The sequence below is a fragment of the Dermacentor variabilis genome, chromosome 2, assembly GCF_050947875.1.
Source record: "Dermacentor variabilis isolate Ectoservices chromosome 2, ASM5094787v1, whole genome shotgun sequence".
In the NCBI taxonomy this organism is placed as follows: domain Eukaryota; kingdom Metazoa; phylum Arthropoda; class Arachnida; order Ixodida; family Ixodidae; genus Dermacentor; species Dermacentor variabilis.
This window is the reverse complement of record NC_134569.1, coordinates 51,982,889-52,003,150: the sequence shown is the minus strand read 5'-3', so window position 1 is coordinate 52,003,150 and position 20,262 is coordinate 51,982,889. Positions and strand designations below refer to the sequence as shown.

Below are 20,262 nucleotides of genomic sequence, written 5' to 3'. Positions count from 1 at the left end.
AAGACAGCTGCATTGCCCTTCCCTAGGAGGCACGTAAAAATTTTGCTCTTAATCTGGAAGGACACCCTCTAATGATTGTCTCACAATATCAATTTCTTAGTATAATGCTTGACGGGCAGCTATCCAGGGAACCCCAAATACAACAAAAGCTCCAAAAGGCGGTCAATGCTATAGTTACTGTACTTCGCAGACTTGCAGGCACACCATGGGGCGGATCAGTATCCTGCACGTTCAGTGCTTAGAATGCGATAATACGACAAAAATTGGGTATTCCGCACCCATCTTTCACAGAAGTTCCCACACGTCTGAAGTGGGACTTCAAATACTTTTGGTTAGAGGACTACGCATATGTCTAGGAATTCCACTTCTTGCTGTCTAGCAATAGCTGAGGCTCGCCAATCCCCGTTTCCAGTTATGAGAACTACAGAAACATGTCGGCATTATTTCCGTCTTCAAACACCGAATAAAGCCACCCATTGGCTTTAGAGATAATGAAACGAGATAGAAGGTATGTTCATAAGGAAAGTCAAGAAAATCTTCAAATATTGCCATGAAATGAATTTTGGAACTCAGACGTTGAATATGGTCATGGCTGCTTACACTTCCAAAGATCGAATTGTCAGTAAACGGTGTATTCAGAAAAAGAGACATGTTCATTCAAGCTGCTCAACAACAAGCACTTTACCATATATATATGCGGTATTCAGGATACAGACACGTCTATATAGATGGCTCTATTACAGCAACCTCTTCAACTTCAGCATTCATTATGCTGCGCCTCAATAGACAAAAATCATATAAGTTATCTCGTGCGACTTCATCCACAGCGGCTGAACTATTCGCAGTCCTATGTGCGATAGGATTTATAACTTCAGTAATAGATGCGCAAGAATGGGTAATTTTTCTGCGATTCACAGGTGGCTCTAATATCACTCTGAAGCACAAAAGGGAAAACAATCAGGGATACTATAATATACGAAACACTTAAAGACCTCATAAATGCCAGCCATGCTAATCGTGAGATAGCGTTTCCGTGCATACCAGGGCATGTATCATTCCTGGCAACACAGCAGCCGAAGTAGTTGTTGTTGTTGCCTGTCACGTGTGTGGCTCGTGCCCGCGATGGGGGATTGGCCAAGAAATGGGTGGATTATTCCAAATTAATATGGAGAACACATTTCCGAATATCTATGGAATTATGCAGCAGCACGAGAAGCACACCTCAAAAATGATGTGGTTCCGCTGCTAATAGCAAAGAATGAATTACGCTTCATTATGTCCTTGAAGATGTGTAGAAATGCCTGGTTTGACCTGAATTCTAAGAGCTCGGATCTGTTGCAGATTGATCCGTTTATTGAACTGAAATTTCCTTTGTCATTAGACAGAAATATGGAAACACTTATTCATCGTTTACGACTAGGTACTGCCTACACAAAACATTTCTTACATAGAACTGGCCGTGTGGAAACCGCTGAATTTGACTGTGGATTTCTAGATGAAGATATACATCACCTTCTTCTGGATTGCCTTCGGTGGGGGCGAAATGCGAAAACGCCCGTGTACTTAGATTTAGGTACACGGTAAAGAACCTCAGGTGGTCGATATTTCCGGAGTCCTCCACTACGGCGTGCCTCATAATCAGAAAGTGGTTTTGGCACGTAGAACCCCATAATTTCTTTTTTTTCTAGATTGCCCACATCACGACACACCAATACACAGACTTAAACCAATCCTAACTACGTTAGATCGCAGACGATTTAGTTCAAAGAAACTTTTGGGTCTTTCGCCAACAACGGCCTTGCAGAAGAGCACTTTAAGAGCGTTAAAATCTTTTCTCGAAGACAGCGGCATTGTTGAACGTTATTAACGCTTTTAATGTTCCTTTCATTTCAATTTCGCTTCATATATGTATGTGTTTGTGGATCATGTTATGTTGACTTTGCTGTTGTGACTACACGTGATAATGCATATACCCGATGTATGCACCACCCCCAGACTAGAGACTCTATTATTAGGTGGGAGTATAATTTGTATTTTTCAGACGTTCTTCTACAGAAATGTGGCATAATTTAACTTGTAAATTGTATGCAGCATGCATTTCTTACGTCATAGTATTACGTCATAGAAAACGTTGCGTGACAAGTTCTTGTGCTTGTATGAAAAGGTTGTTTGATATGTAATCTTGAACCCTGTATGTTGTAGGCTAGATTCATTGAACAATTAAGCAGTAGCCGGCGCCTTAAATTCAGCGTCAACATCTACTGATATCATATCAATAAGAAAAAGGCGCAAGAACATACGGGCCTAGATTACTTTGTCATTGGGTGTTTAATCAGCACTACTTGTACTGAATAAAGAACAAAATTGTTTCTTCGACTTCCTAAAGGTGCGGAGTTAGATTACCGTAGAAAGAAGGAACTAATAATCTAGCTAACTAATGAGTTTCGCGCACCCCTACTGATGAGTTGCTTCTTCGCTTCTGTCCGTAAAACCACGACTTCAGTCTTTTTTAATTCCACAGAGATGTCCTATTTAGTATCCACATAGAAAATCTAGCAACTAGAACCAAAAAGTAAGCATGATTACAGTGTTCAAGGCGTACAAATTGTTGTCGGCCTCACGGAAGACCTAGGGAAATTCCAGCTGCCTGCAGACATGTAGGAGTTCTTTGGTGATATGTTTATGCGCAATTCGGAACAGCTGTCTCTTCTGTGACCCGAAAGTCGTCAGTTCATCAACCGAGCGATCGAAAGGCTAACAGAAAGGTGGCCTTCGCTTGATCAATACTCCTTTCTTTTCAATCGCCTTGCACTACACGAAAGGCCACAAATCTCGCCGATCGAGATATCAATGGATGCTCTCTTACATTGGTTACCTAAATTGAAACCGTCCGTCCCTGAGTGAAGAGCGCCTCGAGCAAGTCCAAAGTCTAAGTAGAACACCGCTTCTCAAGGCACCAAGTGGAAAAGCCCTAGGTTCATGATACATCGAGAAGGCTATGCACGTCGCCGATGGTCAGCGCGGAAACGATCGGCCCACTACGAACCAGGTTCAGACCAACGAAGGGTCATGCTATGCTCTCTTTTTACAGCAAAGCTGTTAGCCTCTAGTTGGTCGGGATTTTTCGTGGCGTGCTCGCAAAAAAAATGTGGGCCGATCCCGGAGACTGTGCAAAGAAGTGGCAAGCGCACGGTGTGCTGCTTCTCCAAGAGGCATAGCATGATGGCATCAAGTGCAATAATCACTTGGTGATGACGTCGTTACTTAACGTCACGGTTCACGTGATGACATCATCACATGACGTCATCAGACGATATCTACACGTGACGATGCCGTTGCCACGTAACGTAAGGTTTGACGTAAGGATGCCAGCATGGGATGTTTAATGTGATGACGTAATAATGTTAATTCATCATGTGAAAGTTCACGGCACCATTTGGTCAAAATTGTTTTTGTACGATCGCATGTTAAGGCCGCATTTTTCGCTTCATAGGTCAGATAACGCTTTCGCATTTTTAAAGCATAGCCCTCTCAGCAGTTACAGTGGCAGTTTTGCACAGCTTTGCTGGACATGCACTTTCACAGAACCGGCATGGCGAGAGATTTTTCTAAGAGGCACTTCAACAGCTTATAGTTTGACGAAACTGTTTATAAGGTTGTCCTTGCGTTTTCATCATTTATTTTACACAAATGATTGCTTCAGTAAGTGCTAGATAAGTGCGCTAAATAGCACCATAAGCATTTCAGAAAAATTCCGAGGTATATTTACACAGTTGGTATTTTTGTGCGTGTTGTTGCTGTCATGCTTCCTTGGCAGAATAAACTAAAATGAACAATCTACGCCAAATTATTTCGTCCATCTATGATGGGCGATATCGCAGCCATTATCGTCACGCTGTCGTTGTCGTGATCGGGGTGGGTAACAGAGTTTTAATGCGAAAAGATTTTGTGCCCCATTACGCGAAAATCCGTCGTAGTCGGCGGGGTGACCGAATGATGGTACCAAAAATGGCATTTAGGCCCTCTAATATTCTCCCCCCAAATATAAGTGCCACGTTCACTTTGATTATTCTTTCAATTACAGGCGCTATAACCAGCCTCGCCGAACCATGATTTTCTACCGGCTAAATAGAAATTAATTCTATACAACACACTTTTCGACTCGCACTTAAGTTAATGCCATTTAATCTTTGGCAGTAGTTCGAAAACATCTGCAAACGATCTTATAGTCTCGCAATAAAATCCGTTACGGGTCGTCGCTAACTTATACAGCCATACCTACAATTTGTTCAGAATGTACAGTGTAGTAAACTGACTTGACACTTTGATTTTAAATTCTTGGATTTTTAGAGGTTGAAATCCGCATCCATTTAGATAGCTACGACCTACTGCAAAACTAGAACTCAGTATGTCATCTTGGTCGTCAAGGCATCCTGAGCAATGGTTTGTTTCGAGGTCGCGCACTAATTGCGGCTTCCAGATGTTGTCCTGCACTGTACCAAATACACTCAATAAGTTGAGTTTAACCCAATAGGAATTGTGGGTCCTCCTAAAAACAGCCTTGTATGATGTAATTCAATATTTTTTTCACCGTTTCATTCATTTCTTTTAATTTGAGCTCTTTAACTATGTATTCGCTTCTACAAAAATTTTTGTTATGTCATGTGAAAGAGGAAGAAACGTTGTGAACGCATATCTTTATTTGTTCTTTAGTTGGATATTATGACGTGTGCTTAATTTTCTACAATGATCGTCTGGTATGTGTTTATATGCAACTTGTAGTGCATTTTTCTAAAGTTTGTTTCGGCTAGATACTGAAATCGCCTGCCGTCTGTACTGCCTTGTTTTATGAGAGGGTGGGGCCAGTCAAACTGCCTCATAGCAGCTTTTACAGCGAAAGCTTTACTGGCCACGAACTTGCGATTTCGCCGTGGCGGTGCTCCGAGGAGGCACAGGACATCACAACGCGCGCCTCGCCGCGGATATTTCTCTCTCTATCTCGCTCCCTAGTCACTACTGCGTATGCGCCACTAGTAGCACCGAGCCACAGGTGTTCCGCCGCTGCGCAGCGCCGCGCCTTTATCCGGCCGCCGTTTGGTATGACGTCACACCACGTTCCTCGTCGCATGCCTGATAACATGTCGGAGGATTCAAAAGGAGAGCTCGCGTGCGCCGCAACCACAGTTGTGGCGGCATTATGGACGGCGACAATTCTGATAAGCAGGAGGAGGCCTGGAATCGACATCGGAACAAGATGAAGAGGGAACGAATCGCCCAGGAAACAGATGAACAGCGCACCGAACGACAGTCTAAACGCCGCAACATAGCTAGACAACCAGACTAACCTGGACTTGCAGTCTAGATTAACCAAGGCTGACCATGCTAAAATTCTCTGTTTTTCTAATAAAGAGTCTCTCTTTCTCTCTAACCATGCTATCCCTTAGCTTTCGCTACGTATATCCTGCATAGCCGAGCTAAGCCACTGCCAATTTTTTCCTACCCTTCTCATCATACCATGTGCTTTTTGCATGTTGCGAGAAATAAACTCAAACTGAAACTTGAATAGTCGGAATGCGTCTTTTTCTTTTTCTTTTTATGGCTCCCGGCTTCTATGTGCGGAAAGGTGGAATAGGCAGCCAGCGGATATAATAGCGTTTTCTACAAATCACAAGTACAGGCTGTAGGCTTTATGCAATGTTGCCACTCGGTTAAAGACACTATAGCTTAGCAACATACTTCAACATTACGCCTTTTTGTCTGAGCAGTACGTGAGTTTGAAGTAAGAAAGCTCTTACGCCAGCGGACAGTTAGTAGGGATGTTTACGGATCTGTTTGGGGGATGCTGGCTTTCTTTAGTCTCTCTCTCTTTTCTTTTACTTTCGACAACTTGGTTTGGACCATCTGGTGTTTTAAAATCATGGCGTTGTTGAAGCTAAATTGCGGCGGAAGCTTTAGATTACTCCGGTACATAAAAAACAGGAGGTTTGAATTCCCCGAAGACATATGAAAGCAGTTTCGAAAAATTGTCGCGTGCTTCAAGTAACAATAGAATTGGTTTCTTTCTCTTTCTATTCCAGAACTATCGGAACAGCCAAGAGCAATGACGAGGAATCTTTTCTCCAGTTTGTTAGAGGAGCATCGTGTCCAGACATCCGTCCTGCAATAGAAAAGAGGATCTGAAAATCTGCTGTTTCAATAGCGAATTAGGTGCTGTTATCAAAATTGGATCAGTGCTTTACCAAAGAATACGAAATTTTGGAAAGGCGGGGCTCTGTTAATATGACAGCATCGTCTGTTGACTCCAATCTAATGGAAGATGCATTCGGGAACATCTCCTGTTCCATAATAAAGGCCGATAATGTTGGAAACGTCAGCGATGCCACCGCCGCCGGCTCGGACGATATCCTTGGTCCTCGGTACCACAAGAGAGTTCGCATCGTCATCATCGTCATCATGATAGTTGCGTCTATCGTCGGAAACACGGTCGTCTGCTGGAAGCTCGTCTTCAAGCGGCGCCACAGGCGCGTGTCCAAGGCAAGAGTGTTGTTCCTGAACCTCGCCATCGCGGACCTTCTGGTGGCTTGCATCACGATGACGTCGCAAGTGGTGTGGGAGGTGATGGGCCGCGTTTGGATAGCCGGTGATGCTTTCTGTCGCTTCTTCAAATTTATGCAGACGTTCGCACTGGTCTCGTCCACTTACATGCTAGTGACCATCGCGGTGGACAGGCATATCGCGATCACGACGCCGCTGGCGCCCAGCCCGGACCCCTGGAAGTTGGCCGCCTTGACGTGGCTGGCTTCGTGCATGCCGTCGTTGCCGAACGTGTACGTGTTCCATAGTGTGGAAGTCGCGCCGGGAAAGTGCTTCTGCGCCTCAATCTTCTACGACCGCGGCACGCCTCTATACCACCGCCAGATCTACATGGGTTTTGTGTTCTTCATGGTGTTTGTGGCCCCACTCGTGCTGCTCTTTACATTCTACACAGGAATCCTATGGACAATATGGAAGCACAGTTCCAGAAGCGCCAAAATGGGACAGCAAACAAGCTCTTCACTGCCACGTGCCAAGGTGAGCGCACCATATATAGAGGTTTCCTAGATGAATGCGTTGAATCACTTCAATCATCACCTTTTAGGGACCTGCTAAGCGACACGCGCACATGTGTGACACAGTATTTTGGATATGGACTCCCCAGAATTTATTTCCTGTCTGTGATGCTCGGGCCGTCAATGAAAAGCTCTTCTATTTCTGTTGTCGGTACGACATTATCCTGTTTTATGCTTGGTGCGCTCTCTCAAAGTCATTTGGCACTTACTCAGTTTGAATACGGTTGCTCATAAGAAAATGTCGTGGTGTTAACGGCGTCCAGAAACACTCACATGCGCTTTCAAAGCGAAGCTTTCTTTGCCTTCCCCCCCCTACTCTGCGGGTGGCTGATGGCTTGAACTATAGGCCTGTCCCTGATATAATGCAAACTGGCCCGTGGTAAAACCAAGGCCCTTTGAGGCGGCAGGTTATGTACTTAAATGCGTACTTAAACTACGATAGAAACATGCGATCGTCATCATGCCATCGTCGCCATCTTGTGTCCTTCGTAGTTAAAACGTTATTTCGCCATTGTATGCTGTCATAAATAGTGCATGCGTGCCATCCCTGTGATATATGTTTCTGCTTGCTGTCTGGGCTCCAGATTTCCTCAAACTACATTTTTGTAGCTCAAGTACATTCTCTAACAGGCTGGAATCCATAAATTCATTCATTCATTCATTCATAGTACGTCACCGTCATTTCAACACCATAGTTCAGAATAACATTTCGCTGAGCTGGTTTGTTCGTGGCTAAACTCAAGACGAAATGCGCGCAATGCCAACAAGTTTCCGCGTATCGCATCCACTATCACGTGGCCAAGCTTCTACGGGGCAAGCAGGACGATGCCTCAATGGGCGGGCCAGAGAACATGCTGCGTCATTCAAGGCAACAGCAACCTATAGACACCTAGCAACTCAACGCAGATTCTGTGCGTGCCAAGCCCATTTTCCTCGCGTCAGCGTTCTATGAAAGGGCAACAACACGCAAAAGCTTGAAATGTGGGACGCTCTAGAGCTGTTTTAATTAATGAGGGGAACATGTGTGTCAGCACCACCTCAGTATAGCTATGACAACTAAATAAACAGCATATCTTTCCGTCGGGTCTCTTCCGATCATGTATCAGCCCTATGTATATTTACGTATATCATCACCTACCACGTATATTTGCGTGGCCGATACGAAGTTCAGATTTTGTGTATTTCTTCTTATTGTTTTCTGAGCGTGCTCCAATGTACATAAAGCCGCATGCGCTAAAATAAAACTCAGTTGTTATTTCAGCGATGTTCTTGTCAGTCTTTCTTTTTCCCTTGTTTTTCAGTTGAGCTGTTCAAATTTGCATATTCATAATTCCTTCGTTCCCGTGCCATCGTCATTCCGGCGTCTAATCAGGCAGTCGCTATTCCATCGTCATGATGCCAACGCCACCATTGCGTAGTCGTCCCAGTCATCGTCATGCCTTCGTGGTCATACTGTGGTCGTGATGCAGTCGTGGTCGTTTCGTCGTCGTAATTCGTCGTTCCGTCGTCGTAATGCACGCGCCGTTGTGGTACCTTTTACAGTGAAGCTGTATCTGGCTATCTGATTCGTCCGTCTGTCTGTCAGTCACCTGTACGCCGAAAACTCCTTCGGCGCAACCCCATGCGCATGCGCGAAAAGAGAGAGAAAGAGAGGGCGCGATTATCCAACACCAGCTAGATAGCACAAGGCTTGTTTACTCCGATCCATTACGTCACGCTACCTGACCCAAAATTTGCATTGACAAGGCTGGCGTGATGAAAGCGGTGACGTAAAAATCACTGTTGCCTATTCCGGAGCATCCGCATTAGATTCTATGGCAGTCGCGCCACGTAACATGACGTCATGAATTGGAGTGAAAAGGCCTAGTGCTATCTATTTGACGTTGGATAAGATGCGCTAGTAGTGACGTCGTTGCTCTCCGTCGCAGCCGAGCGTGCGTGCAGCAGTTTCGCTCCATATCTGAAATAGTTGGACCACGCCTCATACGTACTCCTGAGGAGCAGGCAGCTTTCGATCCGCAACACAGCGAGCAGAACCGGGAATCAGCTCGTCTACGCCGTGGCAATGGTTCAGTCTGGGCACAAGAGCAGGCTGGTGCAGCCGAGCGCAAGCAGCAACAGCGTACCAATGATCCGGCAGCCTACCAAGCCGTGTTTTAACGAACCGTCGGGATTACCCAGTCGTAAGCATCGGGGCCGCACGTTTCAGCTTCGGTGGTTAACCGTCTGTACGGAATGCTTCGGCGCTGATTTTTTTTGTACTCATACCGTCGTCGTCATTACAGCATCATCGTACTGTCGTCGTCCAGCCGTCGTGACGTCATTGTCGTCATATCGTTGTCGCCATTCCGTTGGCGTCTTTCCTTCATAATTATTGTGCCGTCACCATTGCGTGATCCTCTTAAGCACAGTCGCCATGGCGTTGTCATCATTCTGTTGTCGTCATATTCTCATCCTCAAATCATTGTCCCCATCCCTTCGTCGCCGTGCGTGGGATCCGCATATTCGAGACGAAGAAAAATAAATATTGAGAAATAAGCAGGCGAGAGTCTTAACCCTAGGCAGGTGGCGTCCTCAGTCCAGGAATCCGTGGGTCCTGGCTGTTCGCCAGCCGCAAGTTTATGTTAAAGCGAAGCTGGTTATGGCTAGGGTTCCGTAGATGTTTTTCGTGTTCGTCAACAAATCTGCGCGTGCAGAAACGGCCGAGTTTGATGCGAAATCCCTTCACTCTATGCAAAAGATTATACGTCTCATCACTTGTATATGCATTTTCATTAGATTAGTTATGAGTAGGCATCATTTTCAATATCAGTAGACTGTCAGGTAGATCATTCTTCTTTTTGCTTGCTTACAGGGGTATCCCCCATTCATTGTCTTACGTGGCGGACAAATTTCTCGTTGGGTAGCCATAGAGGTGCTTAGGCATTTAATAACAGAGGGGATACGAGAATGTGTGTTCGTCACGATGACCACCGATCACGACAATAAATATGTTTGTAGCTTTGTTTAAAACTCCGTGTCACCTCTGTGTGGTGTGCTAAACGGCTTCGCTGGTCAACCATCTTCACAGAGTGGAATGGCTCATGATTTTTTTTTTTGTTAGCGAAGTGTCTCCCAGTTAAAATGAGGCGAATTTTCAAATGGTCGGCCAAGCAAAAGCGACATTCCTCGCGAATACACATGAAAGCTTCATTTAAATAGATTCCCACACCGCGTAGCAACAACCTAATATTTTTCTTTACTTTTTTCTGTGGGATAACCTACGACGAATACTTCTTATCCAAGTGATCCAGGCGCACTTATTTTGACGCTCAAGAGGAAGCCACGTTTTGCTGGTGTTCTTCAACGGACAATAGAGCACGCTAACAAGTGGATTGGTAGCAGAAGATAAAAGAACAGCGTGCATTCACTTGACTGGCTGAGCGCATCAGTTGCTGACGTGATGAAACACTCCGTCCTTTGTATTTTGCACCTTGTTTGCATTTTGCACTTGGCTTCAACGGCAGGTGCGCATCGAAACTACAGCAACTCGATGAGGTATGTCGACTCCAGAAACTGCAGCAAAGCATGTGTCACTTTGTGGGTACTTGTGGCCATGGTCAAAGCATTTCTTTAAACAGAAATGATCTCGAATCCAGGTGAGCTAATGTGGTCCGGAGTAGAAGGCGTTGTTCATCATATAGAGCGCACATGCAGAGGATATGTTCGAAATACTCCTAAGACCAGCAAGGGCCCCGCAAAGGTGAGCCACCCACTACGATGAGGAAAGAGTAGGCATTCGTGAACGTGACGATCAGCCCCAAGCGACTCAATAGCGCCGAATTTCAGCGGGAGAGGCCGTGTGGTACCTGGCGCTTCGGGGAAGGGCAGATAATTCAGAGGCCACCGTTTGTGAGGCGAGGAGTTTGAGTCAGCTTGTTCGAGAATCGCCTTGCTAACCAACCACATAGCTCCCCATTCACGCTTGTTCTGTGTATCGTGGATGAATTTCAGGAGCTGAAACACCTCCCTCCAACGTATACAGTGTCGTCGCGAGAACTAAATGCCTGAACAACTTAAGGAGTGGCGCGAGTTTCCATAAATGCGAAGGCAACATGGTTTACTTCAGTGTTTACGACAACCGTGCACTAAATGGAGTGTGACCTGCTGGAGTGTACACGCTTCAGGACTTCACCAATTCTTAATTCTAGGTGCCGCAAGACTCGTTTTACGAATCCGGTAATCTACTAGGCGCAAGTACGCCATTAAGTATCGCGGTATAAACTGAGTACGTCTACAGAACAGGACGGACACACTCCACGCACGCCTACTTTCTCTGGCTATCGCCGATCCTTTTGGCCCAAAAGTTTCGGACCGCTTTCGAGTTGACCTATAGCCCGTGACCGCTAGCTATGCCGTTCCACTTGCACGCAACCGGCTGATAATTAGCGCCGTTATCGCATATATTGCGTCATGTAGGTCGGCGCGGTCTTGATAACGAGCAACATGTGCTCTGTGCCAAGCTCCTTATGGCATCGGCTGTTGTTACCAGATGGAGCGTGACGGGCTTCAGACTAAACGCCGCTTTACGGGTGGCACTCGAACGGAGCAATTGCCGGCAACTTTTGAGAGGTTAAGTCCACCTTCAGCGAGCAACACTGCTCCCCCTCTTTCTACTGCGCCGAATCAACTTCTACTCAACGTTTCGCGACCTATGTTACTGACGCCTATTAGCGGTGACGACAGGAAGCTGAGTTTCAAGCTTCTGGCAGCACCATATAGTGACATTAGATATCATTTCAGGCTTCGCAAGCTCACGTGTGTATTATATCACCAGACGCAGAATTGCGAATTGATTATCACAGCCTCCGTTGACTGCATTCGTTAGTGGGAAAACAAAGAACGTTCAAACAGTGTGCTAGCAAAACAGCACATTAAAAAAAGAAAGCGAGGAAATGCTCCACAGGATGCCGTTTTACTGGCTCAATATGAAAGGTGCAATATCTGAGGTCTTACTCAATGAGATTTCGTTGGCAACAAATGATAGAAAATGAGGAACACAGGATCGGTCCTCGTATTCACAAATAATTTTGCACGTATATGCCTTCTATCTTCATACCGCGCAGGTACCTTCGTAGCCACGTTGATCCGAGTAGCCAATGGCGGGTGCCCGAGTGGCAGTGAATGTCAGAAGCATCTTACGTGGGAGAATGTGTGTGAATGCGTGTCCAGGTACGATGCCAGGTACGATGCAAGGCCCGTGCATAAAGAGCGCCAGTGTCGAAACCTGACGCCCAAACATAAGAGGTGTCTCACGGCTGTGTTCATTTGCTGCGTTGAGTTTCGCATAAATCCCTATTTCTCTTTAGAGCGCAGCTCTTAAGCCTGTTTCATATGCAAGTGTAAATTAAAATTAAATTATGGGGTTTAACGGGCCAAAACCACTTTCTGTTTATGAGGCACGCCGTAGTGGAGGACTCTGGAAATTTCGACCACCTGGGGCTCTTTAACGGGCACTTAAATCTAAGTACACGGGTGTTTGCGCATTTCGCCCCCATCGAAATGCGGCCGCCGCGGCCGGGATTCGATACCGCGACCTCGTGCTCAGCAGCCTTTGGAATTTCATCGCGGCGGCAGCGCGGCAGCACCGCTTGCGTACCAATGACGGCCCACCTCGCCACGTGACCAATGGAGGACTAGTGAGGGAAAGCCTGCCCATAGGACGATGTTTACTTGCTACGCATGGTACGAGCAGCAGGCCAAGATAGCTTTTTGACGAATTGCTAACCAGTGAGGTTTCGAAATGGCCACGGCTGCGGAAAGTGAAAGACAACTGTCGCAATAGGGGAGTTCTTTTGGGAAGAAGTCAGGGACGCCTTGCTGAAACACCACGACACCGGTAAGCAAAAACGCCAGCTGTATTGAACTGCGAGATTGGCAGTGTTATTTTTTTTTTAATGCTGCAGAATCTTGAACGGCATGACGATGCTTGTGTTAAAAGTAATTTTTCTCGCCTCTCTAGCGAAACGCTGAAGCTTGTCGGAAACTCGATCTATGTTGCCACGCAGACTTCGTGCGCTTGCCGTGATTCGCACAGAAGCGCTCTTCGTGGCGCTCCTGCGAGAGTGCGTTTGTATGTATTTATTGTCCCGGTTTACGCACACATCACACGCTCCTTGGATTTGTTTCTTTATGGCGTGCGGTTGCTCTGCGCAGTCGAGTTGTATAAGTATTGTTTTAATTATGCAGCCGTGAGAAAAAGAAAGCTGGCATTTCTTCAGTTAATTAAGCAGAAGCTTATGCTCTGGCGCTCCTATCTAAATACGTGCAAAAGATGCGTGTAAGAACCATTATGGGGCGCACATAAATCCATCTCCGTCGACACGCTAGCTTCCATTATGCCACAGTACCGAGTCGCTCGCGAGTTTGTGCGCCCCATATGCGAATATTTTTTACAAAGAACAACACAAAAGATAACAAGTGCGCATGATTTAGATGCTTAAAAGCAGGATATGTATCTATAAAATAAAAATTTGAAAAGCAGGGACAAAACAGTGCTCGTGTTGGTAGTCGCAAACTACCGAAACTGGCTGAAAGTCCCGTGTTTTTTGCCAGCAACATTGGTATTCGCAGCGGCGGAAAACGCGCGGCGGCAATGCATGTGAAACGAAGCCTCGCGAAAGGCTTCGCAGCGCCGCGCGGCTGTTCGCTCCATTCGCTCAATCGCTTGCACAAGGTAAATATACCTGGTAGCGAAGCTTCCATAGGAGCCCATACGTTCAAAACATGGCGGTCCATCTGCGGTTCATGGGGCTTAGCGCCATCTGTATGTGGTGGGAACACTTCCGGCGGAAGAAAAAATAATGTGACGCCATGTCCGTTAAAAGCAGAAGTGACGTCATTTTGTTTTCGAAGGCGCGAAATTTGTTTTGTTGTCCTTCCTTTGGAGCTATATATTCAAATGCCCCACCATTCGACTTGATGGACGTTCCGAGCTTTCAGCGTGGAAAGCGATGCAGGAAAAGGCCAGCCATACGGTTGTCGAAATCGCATCCCTGCACAGAACATACTTTCTTTGGAGGCCGACGAAAGCTTTAGGTGTAGAGTGCTGATCCTATTGTCGGATGCCAAGCCCATCGGCCAGCGCTGTCGCACGAAAACAACTACACAATTATCTGGCGGTCGTAACTCATTACTTTTGACTGAACAGATTAAGAAGCGATGAAGCTACCCGCGCCACCAAATTCACACAAACTTCGACAAGCAAGAAAGCACAAACTGTGAGGGGGGCGTATTTCAACAGGTGACCTTTACGAGTGCGCCTTTCAGCCCATTTCAAGACGTGCATTGCATTGCGAGTGATAGTGGTGTCAACGCCCCCTGTAGCGATAGGCGCTGAAAAGAAATGCATTTATTAATAATAATAAAATAAACTTGTATTTTCTTAACTCGCCACGAATATATAAAATTGACTAGGAATTTTATTTTCGTTGAATGAATCTAACTGTGTCTCGTTTGAATTAAAAAACGCGTTTTTCTTTCCCAATGTTTGTTCCCTCCAAACATAGTCGAGCTTCAATCGCTTCTCCCATAACCCCCCATGCTGATGTCGGTGACAATCTGTGCTGAACCGCTTTTCGCCCGAAGCTTCGCGACCTATTTGAATCGACCTTGGCTTGCATGTGAAACAGGCTTTAGACGTCCGTTGCTGCGGCTAACATCAACGTTGCCCCTCGTAACCGAGCAAACGAGCACAGCGAAAGACGAAAGTGAACGCGGAGCGCAGCGGGAGATGGAAGAAGTGAGTGCGAGGAGGAAAGCGGAGAAGGAAGCTGCAGGGAAAGCAGTGAGGTGGAAAGCGGAGGAGCAGAGTATGGCGGAATTGCGAAGAGGAAAGCAGAGTGCCGCAGAGACTACGAGATGGCGCCATGGTATTTGTAATCTGATTGTATGCGCGACACGAATTTTGTAGTACTTTCTTGAAGTCACGCGGGCACCAGCGATTACGCTGGCAATTTCGACGAGTCATGTTTAAAAGCCGACGCGCTTGACCCGCAGATACTGGACGATTGCAGGCTCTGCTCGCCGCTATCGTTGAGCTTGAGTGTTGCTCCTTCTTGCAATGCTTCGTTCTGTTTGCGACGTGCTGCACGAGACATATTGTCCGCGCCAGCCAATATAGCGTGAAATGAAAACCGCGCTCAAATATTGTTTTGTGGAGTGCATGTGCTGTAACCGTCGTCGATATTTTTTTTTCGTTTATATAACTGAACTTCTGCCCGAAAGCCCACAGACTTATCAAAGTGTTTTGAAATCGTATTTGAATTCAGAAACACTTTTCGGTACCTTCGTCGTAGTTCATTTCGAGCTTTACAAAATTGCGCAACTGCGCGGTTGGGTTGTGCAGAATTGCGTGGAATAGTTCTTTTCTAAGAAATGCGATCGCAGGCTGCGACATCGGTAAGATCAGATAATCGAAAGGCTAAAGGTGGGCGGTGAACACCACATTTTCTAAGTATTGCCCCCACAAACTTCGACGTTCACAATTCAGTGTCGGCGTCACAGCTTCCCGAGCGCCATTAACTTTTGAAAGATTTGGCAATAATGAGGAATAATAAATTTCATCGCATAAAAAGAAAAGCTTTCCACGATGTTGTTTCAGACTTGCTTGCAACGAAAAGGAGATAAGTTATTTTAGAAGGTAATGAGTGCAATAAAGAATACAACAGTAAGTGCCATACGGCCAAATGACAATCGGTGAAGTCATATGGGGAGGAGAGTATACAGGTAACTGTTACGAGCTTCCTTTTACTATATTATATACTATAATATATAGCCGTTAGTCATCTCCTGAACCATTTGTACATCTTTTCTTTTCCGGTCGTGTGTTTCGCATTAGAATATTGCATTTATGCCGTTATTTTCCTTACTTCATTCATTCTTTCACGGGTTGGTCAGAATTAGGCTCAGCTGTAACTTTTTTACGAGTTCTGCATTCCATCTTTCTGCGAAGACAGTTTGTAAATATCAGAGGAAATACGTTGCGTTCTGTCGTGCCAGACGCGCTAGCTTCCGAAACTCTAGCCCTGTCGTCATCTTTCACAATGGTTCAGACACATCTCGCTTATTGCACTGCTCAGTTGGAGAAGATGGAAAGCATCTGTATCAGCACGTCCTTTGCAATACAGCCTTTAAGAAATTACGAAAAATACTCACTACAACCGGTGATGAGAAAATCGTAACGTTGTAGTCTGTCAGGGAGAAGCAAAAGTAATCTTTAGTAGTAGGCGTGGTGGGAACAAGAACAAAAAAAAAGCAGTGCAGGCTTCCAGGAAGATTAGCTGGCCTTCATACATGGCAGTATTTGCTGAAAAAAAAGTACGAAACAGAAGTTTCGCCCCAATTCTTTTGTGTTACAAGCACAAGACTTTATTATAATTTACAAGACTATCACAAGACTTTAATATAATTGCCATCTGAATAACTATGTAATATTTTGGTGGCAGAAATTTTTTTTGTAATCTTTCTGTTTTCACTTTCTATTTAGAAAATTCTCTACGTTCGTTGAGCAGCCTCATGGCCATTCTAGCAGGCTTATCATAAATGCGGAGCGTGTAGAGTTGTGTACAGTGTCTGAATTGAGGTTGCCTGTCGTGTACTGCATTGAAAAATATTTCAGTTCTTTACTTTGCTTTCTTGTTGCGGATCTAGTACGTGCGAACACGTAAATGTCAGAGCGCTCCAATATATGTATTTTTTTATTCTGGAGCACTTGCCTCAAGGCATATATGCAGAATATTGCTAGCACGTGTTATTGTCCTGTCTGCGCGCGTAGTGAGCATTTAGACATCACAAAGCTGTCCCTTCGAACCTAACAAAGTTTGTAAAGAGAGACACATGGAGACGCGGAGACATGAATACAGTGATTGGAAACCCCACAAAGCATTGAGCGATCTCACACGAAAAAATAAAGACGCTGCATTGCGGTTCACTTGACAACAACAACGCGGACATCTGGGGCTAGTAAAAAACTTGTGACTTAGTATTTTGTAGCAGCTGGCAGAACATTGCTGTGGAAAGTCCACAAGTTCAAAGTAATCAGCCGTTCTATTGCAACTCTTGGTGCTTCGTGGCTACGGACTGAACTTCGTGGCATGGGCAAGATTTCCACACACACACAAAAAAAATAAACGTATGAGCCCCTTCACTCCGGAAAGCCTATTGTGCGCATTCTACGTGGTATACACACGCTTCCAACTTCTTTCTCCCCTTCTCCACTTTGCCGCTGCTTGTAGGAAACGACACTGCCTCAAGCATTCTTTTCAACACTTCTCAAGTCTTTCTGATGCAGCCAATTTATTTTTCTGGGCTACCTTAATTTTCCAATGCTTAGTACTAGTGGCTCCACAGAAGCAGTTGCTCTGTACCTTGCCCTTTATCGTGGCACCGCAGGGGCTGGCGATTCATACCTCCACGTGTCTTTGCCGTTACCGTTTCGCAAAGCTAGTGACTTTTGTGTACGCACACTCTGCCTCAAGGTGATGACGAAGAAAGAGGAGGCGCCGCCGCGAACTCAAAAAAGAAAAGGAAGCAAAGCAAAGTGACAAATACGCACGCGCGAAATGTGACATATTTCAAGGCTAGCAAAAGGGAAGATGGAAAAAGAATGAGTGGATGAGAGGGAGCAATTACGACGTAATAATGATACGATGAACGCAAAGAAACCCCAACCTTATTCAAATTTCACGCGAATAGCAACCTTCGCGTGCAAAAAATCGCAAGGCAGTTGAGGAATTCTTCCTTACGTGGAGCATGAATAAAGAGAGAACAAGAACGGGGAAAAAAAGAGTGAGGTCGAGATTAGAGAGCGCTTGACTTTCATAAACGATTCGCATGTTGTCCTAGTCAAAACCTTGACTTTTAAACCTCTATATATAAACATCTATATAGCTGGACATTTCATTGTGGTACTGTTATTGTAGTTGCGCCCTATAACTTCTTAATTTACGTATCCTCTTGCATTTCCTTACGCAGGTAAAGACGCTCAAGATGACGGCCGTGGTGTTCGGCGCCTTCCTTGTGACCAACGTGCCATACATGGTGCAGGAGGTCATCCTGGCTTTCGGCAATCCGGGCATCCTGGACGCCAACGTGGTTGCTCTCTTCGGGGTCATCTCCGCTTCGAACAGTGCCATCAACCCATACATCTTCCTCTACTTTGAAAAGAGACAGCGCCGTGGTACGCGCAGCGCCCTAAGCGGAATGCTGAAACGACTTCCCTGCTTGGGCAGCCGACTAGCTGTCACAGACAGGGGCACTCAACAAATGGTCATGTTGACGGTGAACTATTCGGGTAGGCACTCGCGTACGATGACCACAGTTAATTGTGACTCTTGCGCATGCTCGGAGAACGCCCACTGCTGATATCGTGACGTCACCGCGAGCCTTGTAATAGCAGCATACGGCGTAGCACGATGAACAATGCTCAATACAGTTTGAAACATCGCATAAGTCACCTCGTTTTCTGAAACTGCGCTATCTGTTCCGAGAATTACGTGTTGAAAATGACCGGACCCTACTGCTTGCTTGCAAGTGTCAATTACGGACGGTAATGTCAATATCCACCCTGAAAAACATGCTACGTTTCTTGCGAAAAGGATAGGAGTTGTATAAACGAAATTTTTGTAGGTATCGGGCTAGGCAATACTTTTCGTTTTCGCCTTCCTTTGCTATCGAGCCATCTTTTTTTTTTAATCCGAGGGCACCTATACTCCGTTTCATACATCAGGTGCAATGATGTGGAGGCTAGAGGTACTTTTTGTAGTGGCTGCGTTCGTACTTAGAAATAGTTCGGTGTTGTTTGACCGGTTTTTGTGAAAATGTTCTTTATATAAGGTCAGTTCTGAATCAAAATAAGAATTTACCCTTAGAAGCAGACAAACCATGCGCTCATTCGGCTGCTAATACGTTGTTTTACATCAACTTGCTTTTCTTTGTTCTTTGTTTGCTTCCCGTCGCGGCAGCCTCACGTGCAAGCTCGCTCGCGCAAACGGCGCTGGCGCCCAGCGAAGAATAGACGGAACGCGCGGAGTGATAAATTTTGGAGACCGCACTACTTGCGTAGCTTCCATAGCGTTGCCCCTGATGTATGAAACGGAGTATAAGCACTTCTCATGAGCTGTGAATGCGAAATCATTAATGAACGCCTCTGAGCGCTCCTTCGAGTTATGAACTCCTTGCCGGCAAGCGAACGCGTTGAGACACAAGGCTGGTGCACTTCGATCTGTGACGGGATGCTACCTTCTCCGACTGCCATAAAATATAATGGGGACGCTACCGAATAAGCCGCGGTGATTTTGACGTCACTGTTTTCGTCACGCCGGGCTTGTCGATGGAAATTTCTGTCTAAGCAGCATGATGTCATCAAGCAGAGTGCACAGACCTGCCATCTAGGAGGCACTTGTTCAGCCCAGTGGGTTAGAAACCCGCTTGTGGGCGTGGAGTCGCAGGTTGAAAACTCACTACCGCCAAGATTTTTCCTTTCCAATTTATTCCGCTTTTGTTGCGATAGCAACTATAGGGACACTCCAGGCGCATTTCTCCCGTCGCCTTCGGCGTCACCGTCGGCGTCGCCGTAAGGTTCCGTATGAGTGAAAGCCTGTGAGGGTGAGCCGGCGAACGCGGTTCAATCTCGCGTGCGCGAGTGAGCAACGGGGCAGGGGGCAGCGAGGCAGGGGGGTGAGGCGAGGGAGGAGGGACGTTCTTCTCCGGCAGCTGCTACGGTGCCTCGATGTCCTCCTCACCCGCCGCTCTGTACAATGTTGAGAGAACCTCGGCGTCTACTACGGCGTGGGCCACGCGAATCGCGGACGCCTAGGGACGCGTTGCCGGCGCTCGTTTCTCTGGAAAGTGGTCCGCGGCGTGGCTAAAGTGAGCATCCGCGAGGGCCTCATCTTCAAAGCGATCTGCGATGTTTTCAGAGTACGCGTAGTGCCGGTAGCTTCGTATGCGCCGTGCTTTCGACGTTTCGTATGCATTCAAGCGACAGTTGCACGGAGGTCAATTGGCTCACTACTGCTGCCGCGATTCCTAACTCGAGCGTTTTCACAGAGAGTTTCCTTTGTCATCGCGCGATGTGTGTTCACGTTAATCTCTGCGCACATGACATCGTGCT

General features: G+C 46.2%; 1 protein-coding gene across 1 annotated transcript in view; it reads left to right on the top strand.

Annotated features, from left to right (window-relative positions):
- The window catches only part of LOC142571835 (gonadotropin-releasing hormone receptor-like), a 60,979-nt gene extending 41,166 nt beyond the window's left edge, over nt 1–19,813 (top strand). The window contains exons 2-3 of the mRNA XM_075680478.1: nt 6,078–7,071; nt 18,123–19,813. Of these exons, the coding sequence (XP_075536593.1) occupies nt 6,280–7,071; nt 18,123–18,512 (1,182 nt within the window). The 5' untranslated portion in view covers nt 6,078–6,279 and the 3' untranslated portion in view covers nt 18,513–19,813. The remainder of the gene's footprint in view (nt 1–6,077; nt 7,072–18,122) is intronic.
- Nucleotides 19,814–20,262: the final 449 nt, after the last annotated feature.